Source organism: Polypterus senegalus, chromosome 10, assembly GCF_016835505.1.
Source record: "Polypterus senegalus isolate Bchr_013 chromosome 10, ASM1683550v1, whole genome shotgun sequence".
NCBI classification, from domain to species: domain Eukaryota; kingdom Metazoa; phylum Chordata; class Cladistia; order Polypteriformes; family Polypteridae; genus Polypterus; species Polypterus senegalus.
In genome coordinates this window covers 140,523,198-140,534,200 of record NC_053163.1, presented here as the reverse complement: position 1 = coordinate 140,534,200, position 11,003 = coordinate 140,523,198, and the positions used below count along the sequence as shown (strand labels likewise).

At 43.1% G+C, this 11,003-nt stretch overlaps 1 protein-coding gene across 8 annotated transcripts in view; it reads right to left on the bottom strand.

The window, feature by feature from the left end:
* Positions 1–6,396: 6,396 nt before the first annotated feature.
* Positions 6,397–11,003, bottom strand: part of mier2 (mesoderm induction early response 1, family member 2) — a 61,951-nt gene continuing 57,344 nt past the window's right edge. For 2 of the 8 annotated variants that reach the window (XM_039766873.1, XM_039766874.1), the window contains one exon: positions 6,397–8,656. In XM_039766873.1, the coding sequence (XP_039622807.1) occupies positions 8,415–8,656 (242 nt within the window). In that variant the 3' untranslated portion in view covers positions 6,397–8,414. The remainder of the gene's footprint in view (positions 8,657–11,003) is intronic. The other 6 variants (XM_039766875.1, XM_039766877.1, XR_005635377.1 and 3 more) reach the window with 5 other exon arrangements.

Here is an 11,003-nt window from a genome sequence, read left to right as displayed (position 1 = left end):
ATGACACCTGTCGGGGCCCCTACCAGTTGGAGGCTAAAGCTGCGGCAATCCATCCATCCATTCATCCATCCTCTTCTGCTTATCCGAGGTCGGGTCGCGGAGGCAGCAGCTTGAGCAGAGATGCCCAGACTTTCCTCTCCCCGGCCACTTCTTCTAGCTCTTACGGGGGAATCCCAAGGCGTTCCCAGGCCAGCCGCGACACATAGTCCCTCCAGCATGTCCTGGGTCTTCCCAGGGGTCTCCTCCCAGTTGGACGTGCCTGAAACACCTCACCAGGAAGGCGTCCAGGAAGCATCCTTATCAGATGCCCGAGCCACCTTATCTGACTCCTCTCGATAGGGGGAGCAGCGGCTCTACTCTGAGCCCCTCCCAGATGACTGAGCTTCTCACCCTATCTTTAAGGGAAAGCCCAGACACCCTGCGGAGGAAACTCGTTTCAGCCGCTTGTATTCGCGATCTCGTTCTTTCGGTCACTACCCATAGCTCATGACCATAGGAAAGGGTAAGAGCGTAGGTCGACTGGTAAATTGAGAGCTTTGCCTTATGGCTCAGCTCCTTTTTCACCTCCACGACAGACCGATGCAGAGCCCGCATCACTGCAGATGCCGCATCGATCCGCCTGTCGATCTCACGGTCCATTCTTCCCTCACTCGTGAACAAGACCCTGAGATACTTGAACTCCTACACTTGGGGCAGGATCTCTCCCCCAACCCTGAGAGGGCACTCCACCCTTTTCCGGCTGATGACCATGGTCTTGGATTTGGAGGTGCTGATTATCATCCCAGCCGCTTCACACTCAGCTGCGAACCGATCCAGAGAGAGCTGAAGATCACGGCCTGATGAAGCAAACAGGACAACATCATCTGCAAAAAGCAGTGACCCAATCCTGAGTCCACCAAACCCCCTAAACACCCTGGCTGCGCCTAGAAATCCCTAAAGGTTATGAACAGAATCGGTGACAAAGGGCAGCCCTGGCGGAGTCCAACTCTCACTGGAAACGGGCTCGACTTACTGCCGGCAAATGAAATGGAAATCCCTGCAGTGTTCAAATAAGCATGGCGTTGCTAAAGACTAAGTCTGACGGATCTGACGCAGAAGCAGATGAGGAATCCTAAGATCCAGAAGTCAAATTCAGAAGAGGCACGTTTCACATTATGATGGGTTTCTTAATTTCAGAATTGTCCGGGTATTTTGAAGTCACTTCCCTCTAAATAAACATCACAACACATCCAAAGTTTACCAAAGACCATCTTGACATGTTTTTTGGGCTGATAAAACTGTAAGAAGAACATGCAGAAGTCCATATGGCATGAAAGGGGCACCGTGCACCAACATGAAAATGTCATCCCAGTGGAGGGAGCATTGGGATGTGGGGCTGCTTTGAAGATTCGGGGTCTGGACAGCTGTGGTAGATAAAAATAAAATGACATTTATCTTTGACTAAGAACCTCTTATTTAACCAGAAATCACCTATAAATCAGGCAGGAGGAAGCTTGTTCAATATCTCTTTATGAAAAGGGAGCACCGCATTAAAACAATCTGCCAAGGGACGCACCCCGGTTTGGTTGGTTTGGACATGTGCAGAGGAGAGATGCTGGGTATACTGAGAGAAGGGTGCTAAGGATAGAGCTGCCTGGCTAAAGGAGCAGAGGAAGGCCTAAGAGGAGGTTTATGGATGTGGTGAGAGAGGACATGCAGGTGATGGTGTAACAGCAAGATGACGAGGACAGAAAGATATGGAAGAAGATGATCCACGGTGGCAACCACTAACAGGAGCAGCCAACAGAAAAAGAAGGGAGTGATACTCTCAGGTGTGACTGTGGTGGAGAATTGCAAATAATTGTATTAATAATCCTTCTGTTGTTTGGGGTTTTCTATTGGATTTCAAATTTAGGACCCATTTGGATTGGATTGCTTTGTCAGGGAAATCCTTTGTTCTTTTTAAGTGTTTACTCAGCCAAACTGAGAAACAAGGTAGGAAGAGCCTCAATCAGGGAGGTGACCAGGAACCAAAGACTCACTCTACCAGAGCTTCAGAAGATGGCAGAATCTTTTGAAAGGACATGCATCTCCGCACCACCCGTAATCAATCAGGCGCTCATGGTAGGATAGTTAGATGGGAGAACCCAAGTTGAAGACATACGTATGACTGCATTTAAAGGACTGAGGAAAAATATTCTCAAGTCTGACAAGCCTCAAATGGATCTCTTTGGGCAGACCTCCAAGCACTATGTCTGGTTTAGACCAGGAACTGCTCATCACCTGGCCAATGCCATTCCTATGGTGAAGCACGGAGGTGGCAGCATCACGTAATGGGGACGCAGGGACAGGAAGACCAGACAGAACTGAGGGAAGGATGAATGTAATCTTTTTCATGTTAATGACCCATAGTATATAGCAAAGACAACGCTGGTGTCACTTCAGGACAAGGCTCTGTCATGACCTTGAGTGGACCAGACTTAAACTCCTTGGCACATCTATGGAGAGCCCTGATGATGGCCGCTTACCAACACTGCCTATCCATTCTAATAGAGCTTGAGAAGATCTGCCAGGAAGAATGGGATCAACTGTCCTGAATCCAAATGTGCAAAGGTTCCAGAGACCCAAGAAGAATTAATGCTGTAGTTGCTGCCAAAGCGGCTTCTCCAAAATACTGAATTAAAGGTCTGAACACTTAGAAGAATGAGAGATTTCAGTTTTTGAGTTTTAATAAATTTCCAAACATGTTTTCAGTTTATCGTTATTAGAACATTAGAACCCTCTAGACGTGAACAGGCCATTCAGCTAATCAATGCTCGCCAGTCCTATCCACTTATTTCTTCCAAAATAACATCAAGTGGAGTTTTGAAGGTCTAACTGTTTACCACACTACTTGGTCGCTTATTCCAAGTTTCTACCGTTCTTTATGTAAAGAAAAACCTTCCTAATGTTTGTGTGAAATTTACCCTTAACCAGTTTCCAACTGTGTCCACATGTTCTTGATGAACTCATTTTAAAGTCACCGTCTCGATCCACTGGACTCATTCCCTTCATAAATTTAAGCACTTCAGTCAGGTCACCTCTTCATCTTCTTTTACTTAAACTATAAAGGCTCAGCTCTTTTTATCTTTCCTCCTAACTCATCCCCTGTAGCCCTGAATCAGCCCTGCTGCTCTTCTCTGGACCTTTTCTTGTGCTGCTATGTCCTTTTTGTAGCCTGGAGACCAAAACTGCACACAGGACTCCAGATGAGGCCTCACCAGTGTGTTATAAAGGTTGAGGAGAACCTCCTGTGACTTGTACTCCACACATCAAGGCGCTATATAACCGGACATTCTGTTAGCCTTCTTAATGGCTTCTGAACACTGTCTGGAAGTTGATAGTCCACCATGACTCCTAAATTCTTCTCATAAGGTGGACTCTCGATTTTCCGACTGCCCATTGTGTATTCAGACCTCACCTTTTTACTTCCTATGTGTAATTCTTTACATTTACTGACATTAAATTTCATCTGCCACAAATCTGCCCAAGCCTGTATGCTATCCGTGTCCTTCTGTGATGATATAACGGATTCCAAATTATCTGCTAATCCACCTATCTTGGTATCATCTGCAAACTTAACCAGCTTGTTACTTACATTCCTATCTAAATCATTTAGATTTATTAAAAATATGGGTTATTGAGTGCAGATTAGTGGACAAAATGCCAGCAAACCAGCAGCTGAACAAGCAAAGAGGAGGTAAAAAAACAAAAACAAACTGTATTTTTTTCCCCATTGTATCACCGTTTAAGAGGGGGTTTCAGAGGAGTGACTGCATCTCCTTGGGGTGCGTTCAGCCACCCTCTTCACAACGCGAGTGGCAGAGACGTGGAAATGAAAATCAGGATGAAAATAATATCAACAAGTTACAGATAAAAAAAAAATAGATACTTCTCAAAAAAATTAAAGGAACACTGAGTACAGCATCAAGTCAATGAAACTTGTGGGCTGTTGATCTGGTCAGTTAAGTAGCAGAGGGGCTTGTTCATCAGTTTCAGCTGCTTTGGTGCACTAGAGGGGTAACAATGAGACGACCCCCAAAACAGGAATGAATGGTTTAACAGGTAGAGGGAGACCATTGACATTTTTTCCTCTTCATCTGTTTTTTTTTTACAAGTTTTGCATTTGGCTACGGTCACTGTCACTACTGATAGCATGATGCCTTACCTGGACCCTACAGTGCTGGCACAGGTAGTCCAACTTCTCCAAGATGGCACATCAATACATGCCATTGCCAGAAGGTTTGCTGTGTCTCCAAGCACAGTCTTAAGGTCATGGAGGAGATTCCAGGAGACAGGCAGTTACTCTAGGAGAGCTGGACAGGGCCATACAAGGTCTTTAACCCATTAGCAGGACTGACTGGTATCTGCTCTTTTGGGCAAGGAGGAACAGGATGAGCACAGCCAGAGTCTGCAAAATGACATCCAGCAGGCCATTGGTGTGAATGTCTCTGACCAAACAATCAGAAACAGACTTCATGAGGGTGGCCTGAGGGCTCCAGTAGGCCCTGTGGAGCTCGATTGGCATTTGCCATAGAATACCAGAATTGGCAGGTCCACCACTAGCACCCTGTGCTTTTCACAGATGACAGCAGATTCACCCTGAGCACGTGACAGACGTGAAAGGGTCTGGAGAAGCCGTGGGGAAAGTAACATCGTTCAGTGTGACAGGTTTGGTGGTGGGTCAGTGATGGTGTATCTGGGGAGGCATATCCATGGAGGGACGCACAGACCTCTACAGGCTAGACAATGGGACCTTGACTGCCATTAGGTATCAGGATGAAATCCTTGGACCCATTGTCAGACCCTATGCAGGTGCAGTGAGTCCTGGGTTCCTCCTGCTGCATGGCAATGCCCAGCCTCCTGTGGTGAGAGTATGCAGGCAGTTCCTGGAGGATGAAGGAATTGATACCATTGACTGTCCGCCACGCTCACTCGCCTGACCTCAATCCAACAGAACACCTCTGGATGTGACATTATGTTTCGGTCCATCCGACCCCAGGTTGCACCTCAGACTGTCCAGGAGCTCAGTGTTGCCCTGGTCCAGATCTGGGAGGAGATCCCCAGGACACCATCAGTCGTCTGATAAAGAGCATGCAACCCCCCCCACCCCCAATATTGTCAGGCATGCATACAAGCACGTGGGGGCCATACAGACCACTCAGTACGATTTGAAGTTGCTGCAATGAAATTTCAGCAAAATTGACTCGCATACTGCATTAATTTTTTGGGGTGTCTTTGAATTCAGCCCTCTGTAGGTTGATCAATTTCATTTCAATCAAACGACGTGGCATCATTCCTAACACATTACCATATCAGTAGAGATAGCCAGCATCAAGATCTGATGCGTTTTCAGCGTGTTCCTTTAATTTTTTTGGAGCAGTTTACATATTCCCCATACAAGTACATTTTAATAAAAATCTTACCAAGCTTAGTTTTGTAATTTCTACATTGACTACAAAACAATGAAACTGGGAAATAATAAGTCACTTAATTGGGCTAGGAGTCCTATGGAAAACAGAAGCTGGATGGGACAAAAACCTGCAGCCAACATAAAACACTTGACTAATTGCCTTCATACACGTCAACTAATTCTGCTGTAGTGGTGGAATCTGAATGCATCTTTCATAAGTCAACAGTAAAATATTTAATATTGCCCGAAACTAGAAAAAAAAACCCCATCAAATTCTCCTTGCATGGAAGTGTGCAGTTTCTTTTGAGTTTGTCACAATTTCTTTAATGTTATTCCAAAATAATTTCACTAAACTACTTCTTTCGGCTCCTCCAGTTAGGGGACACCACAGTGGATGATGATCTTCCATCTCTTCCCTTCCTCGTCATCTTGCTCTGTCACACCCATCACCTGCATGTCTTCTCTCAGCACATCCATAAACCTTCTCATACTTTCCTCTTTCCTTACCATCCTTTACCCAATATAAACAGCATCTCTCACATGTCCAAACCAACACAATCTCGCCTGATTTTGTCTCCCAACTGCCCTCCAATGGTTTTAATTAATACAACGTTGCAAGACGGCCCGCTTTTATTATTACATAGCTCTCTGTTCCGGATGAGGGCGGTCCTTTTAATATGGCTTCTGTGATCAATGTATGACTTCACGTGGCTTTGTTTTACTGAAACTTATGTTTCACTGCTATATAACCTTTCCTGTAGTACATAAGATTTGGAACAAATACAATTTGACAATAAAAAGAAAAACGCTTCAGCTGCTGCAATCATGAGGTGCAAATGGCAGACAGAGAAGGAAAAAAAAACCCTCAAACAACTGTTACAATATAAAATGATTTGCATGCAACCCCTGCGTGCAGCTTACCAGCCAATCACAGTCTGCATCATATTAAGAACACACCCACAGAGAAGAGTACAAAGAGTCACAAGTTTATTGTCCATGAGAAGAAGTGCAATGCTTGAGACAAGTCCAGTGTCCCAGATTGGCTCAATATGCACCAAAACCAACAAGGAGTGAAATGACCATGAAGAGGTTGTCAGAAAATACAGAATACAACACGCTCCTCTTGAATCGTAAGCAAAAAGACAGCGTGCAATTTTTAAGTTCATCGCCCTCGTAAAATTCTTCCCTTTAAAAAAAAAAAAAAAAACCTGTAATAAATAGAAAACGTTGCCAATGGCCATTCTATTTTTGTAACAGTTCAGTAAATAAAATACACACTGTAAACACTGAGAAGACGTGAGGGCAAATGGGACTAGGCAGTCGAGTGCTCGCTGGTATCATTTGGGCAGGGGTGGGATGCTCCCCTGCACTGGTCTAGAACTTGGCCCCTCTATGGTAAATGAAAATATAAAACATGAGCTTTTTAAGAGAAGGAATAAAAGCAAACAAGAGCAACAAGCTATAAGCAAGCCCACCTTTCTCCCTATTAATCTTTGGTGTCCCACCCAGTGCCAATGACGGTATGATCTGGCCTTCCTGGAGCAGCCACTCTACTTTTTAAAGCTGTCAAGTCTCAAGTGAACAGTTGCAGACATACGTCATTCATGCTGTCAGGACGAGTCGGCCGGCTCTCAGATTATATCTTGAAGGAAAACAAATCCATTAAATTACTTAAATCTTTTAATATGAAAAATAAATAGAATCGTTCTCACCCCTTGCCCTCCTAAGTATGACATTTAAGAAGTTGTCTCTTCCACATAATTAGAAAAAGGAATCGGTTAATTCTTTTACAATTCACAAAACCCATAAACAAACATCTTTGGGGTTCATGTTTTCTCCAGACGTGACACAACAGAAGCTTCATCTGTCCTAATGCTATTGTCCGACTAGCCCACCCTGCTGGTGGACCTTCCAAAATGTGAATGTTCAGGTTTTCAGGCTGCATGTTGTTCAAATAAAAACATACAAAGACAACACGGGTTTTCTGCAGTCATATCCGTTGGGGTAGAAGTGGTTGAAGTCAGCAACTTTTCCAAATTTCTAATCAGAGAAATCATTTTTTTCACACATCCCCCCCACCCCCACTGTGAGTTCACACAGTGAAAAGTTGTAAACTTAAAATAATTAGAAGGTTCTTTAAATTAAACACACACATAACTACACAGAACATTTAACAGAATTCATAGGATTTGAGGCCTACTGCACATCATCCACCTACCTGTTAAATGAAAAGGTGCCAGGCCAGCCAGTTACAGGACCCCAAATCTCCTTTACAATTGAACACAACCTACCCAGCAGAGCTCAAATCTGCAAGTTTGGCTCTTGGACATCAACTGCTTACCACAACCATCGTTACTCTCTTGCTTGCTTGCTCTGAGCATATTTGGCCATCTTTTGCACCCCATGCTCCAGCTTGAAGTGCATCTCTATTGTCACCTTACAGTCTAGCTTGTGGGATTTTAAGCAGTGATTGGCCTGTGATGAAGATCGTGTTCTTGGTATCCACGCTTGATTTTTTTTGTTTTTAAAACCTAGGGTAATCAAACCAATGATCTCTTCTGTGCCCTGTAAAATACCAGGGTAAGCAATGGCAAACTGTTACAGCAGGTCATTTCTTCTTTTTGTCCTTGTACATTTTTACACAGGAAGAGATTAAAACGGCAAGAAAGAAAGAGACAGAGAAGCAGAAGGTTTTCGTTAAGACAAAAGATTCAAGACTGCTGCATCGTGTTTGGCGATCGCATGGCATGAGTACTGAGGAAACTGCTAACACTTATGGTTCCAAAGTCAGCCGTCACTGAAACAGACATCTGTGCTGAGGCTGGTGGCACAGGAGCAGCTAATTCTGGCAACATGCTGGTGTCACCACCCCCCACACCAGCTGTGGGAGTAATGGACAGTTCATCACTGAAATTCTTCGGAAGTGTCAGTCCAACCTTTAGCATGTTTGGACCCATGCTACTGGAAACATCTTGCTTGCTCCTTAAAAAGGGGTCCAGCTGCAGCTCATAAAAACCATTTCCTGGCAGGTGAACCGTTGGCCCATCACCCCAGCAATGGCTGCTAAAGGTAGGCTCCCCTCGAGGTGGAAACTTGGCACGGAGCCGCTGTACAGGCAGCTGCCACCAGATGCTGATGGAGAAATCTGGCCAAAATTAAATTCAGGGTTGCTGGCATCAACATTGTTCCCGATGCTGAAGCTCAAACTTTCTCTGCTTTCCACATCTGCAGACAGAAACACAAAAGGAAAAAGAAGAGCAAGCTTTAGGCATAGAAAGGCATCACCTCTTATATCCTGCACCCTAAAAGACTCCCCATTTGACTTAACCACCTTCCTCCCTGTTTGCCTCTGTGCCTTCACTTTAATGAGAACACCACCTTTCACTTCTATTTTATTCCTGTTCGATTTCTATAGTATAATTAATATTCAAGATTTAAACATACAATAACAGGCATAAGTCCGCATATGCATTTTAGAAACTGGCTGGACTTCCCACATACTATGACGCATTGGTAGCCCAGGGGTTAGTGCTGCTGACTCACAACTACACAGTTCAAATCCTACACATGTGTGGAGTCCGCTTATTCAACCCACTGGCCACGAAGGCCATTTTGGCTTCCTTACACACTCCCCACTACTAAGCCAACTGGTAACTCTAAATTGTCCTAAAATGGGTATGTCTATCTACCAAAGAATGTTTTGAAATAATTAAGACAAACCCGATACTTCAACCAAATAAAAATGCTGAGGGGTGACCTGAACTGTGGCTGACCAGTATGACGAACAACAGAACAGGAGCACCGAAAGTAACTGTGTGGTGAGGAACAGACAAAAGGCATTCAAAACAGATGTAAGGCAGCAGTCATATATAACTCCACAAGGTTGAAACCTTATTTTGCAATGTCATATTATAGCATGAAATAACTGACTAAACATTACATAAATGTATTTCAAAGTGAAGATGTGATTAAATGAGGATTTTCTTTGTATAAAACTTTTAAACAATTGAGCTTACAGAATAACACTGCAACAATAAGAAACAGTAAATTTTAAAATTAAGTTGGAATATTATATTTTTTATGAAAAATGAAGAAAGTGGACAAAATTAAAATAAAAAAAGTACAATCTGCAGAAATTTTGGGGACAGTTTTCAAGTGTGTATTTAACAAAATAATCTATTGTGCGAATAAGATATCTGCCTGTTTCAGTTAATAAAAACGGGAACCATCTCTTTACGCAACAGCTCCCATATTTTCAAATCAATGTAACAGTGCCAGCCTGCTGCCAAAGGAATTCCACCAATTGTAACAGCAACTGGGTTGAGCCCTGTACTTGATCCACTTCACTCAAAGAAACAGTGAAGTTTATATTGCATTATACCAGATCACTGCAGAATTAAGAACTCCATTATTTTATTAACATATGTAAGTAAACTTGTACCAGACTCACAAAGATTCCTTTTACTGACATTTGGAGAGAAGGACAGACACATTTGCAGCAGAGGACACAGCATACAAATGGATTTTAGTCTGCACTGGACAGAAACCAGGCCTTAAGAAGTCCTAGTAGTGCACTGGTATCGGAACCTTGTGGCCACACCAGCATAAATGAAGTACCACCGCAAGGAAGTACTATGACGTATATTTATAGGGGTGGCTGCATGGCTCTTTAAACGAGAGCTGGGTTTCATGAATACGGGGAAGCAAGACACTGCTTGGAGAGCTCTTGTAGAATGGCTCCAGGTGTTCCACAGACCACTCCTAACCCTTGGAGTGGAAATCTGGCAGTGGCTTAAAAGTTCCTTTTGGTTAGTCTAGTGTTGGGGAACAGATTTACTGGCAGTAAGGGGAAAGGCAGAAGATGTGAGCAAGGGGGACCTGAAGCACACACCAGTAAGCAGGTGAACAACCCAATCCAACAGATCAGGCCAACCATGCAGGCAAGGTCCAGACTGGGTGTGGATTTTTAATTATTCTGTTAACTGTTAACTTTTGTTCCTAAATTACTATTAATTTCCATTGTGTTTTTTTTTTTCAGTAAATAAACTTATTTAAATATTTTGGAGGTGGACACAGTTAATGATAACACAGAACAACTTAACTGCTGACAGGAGCTTTGCACTAGAAAAAAAAAATGCTGGTTGGAAAAAAAGCTGGAATATTTTTTAGTTAAAAATCCAATCTTATTTAAATCCATTTATGTAGATATTTTCTTATAACAAAAAAGTGTTCTTTTTAGAGTTCATCTTATAACACTAGAAAACTGTGTATTGGGGAGGATCATGGTGGATGTGGCTAGGTATGCACAATATTATGGTACTTCATGTTCAGAACCCACATGCTCAGTAATAGAATACAAAATACCAGCTTGCAAGGAAGAAACTGGAAAAGGTGGGGTGAAGGAAATGGAATGAGAAGTGCAATCTGGGCATCATTTAGAAACATTTTTTTCTATAATGTACAATCAATACTCTTTACAAAAATAACAGTACCACAAACCTGCATTGAAATAAGCAGGTTCAGAAAATGGATGTACGGAGAAATAATGTAATCATGTAAAATCACATTAAAG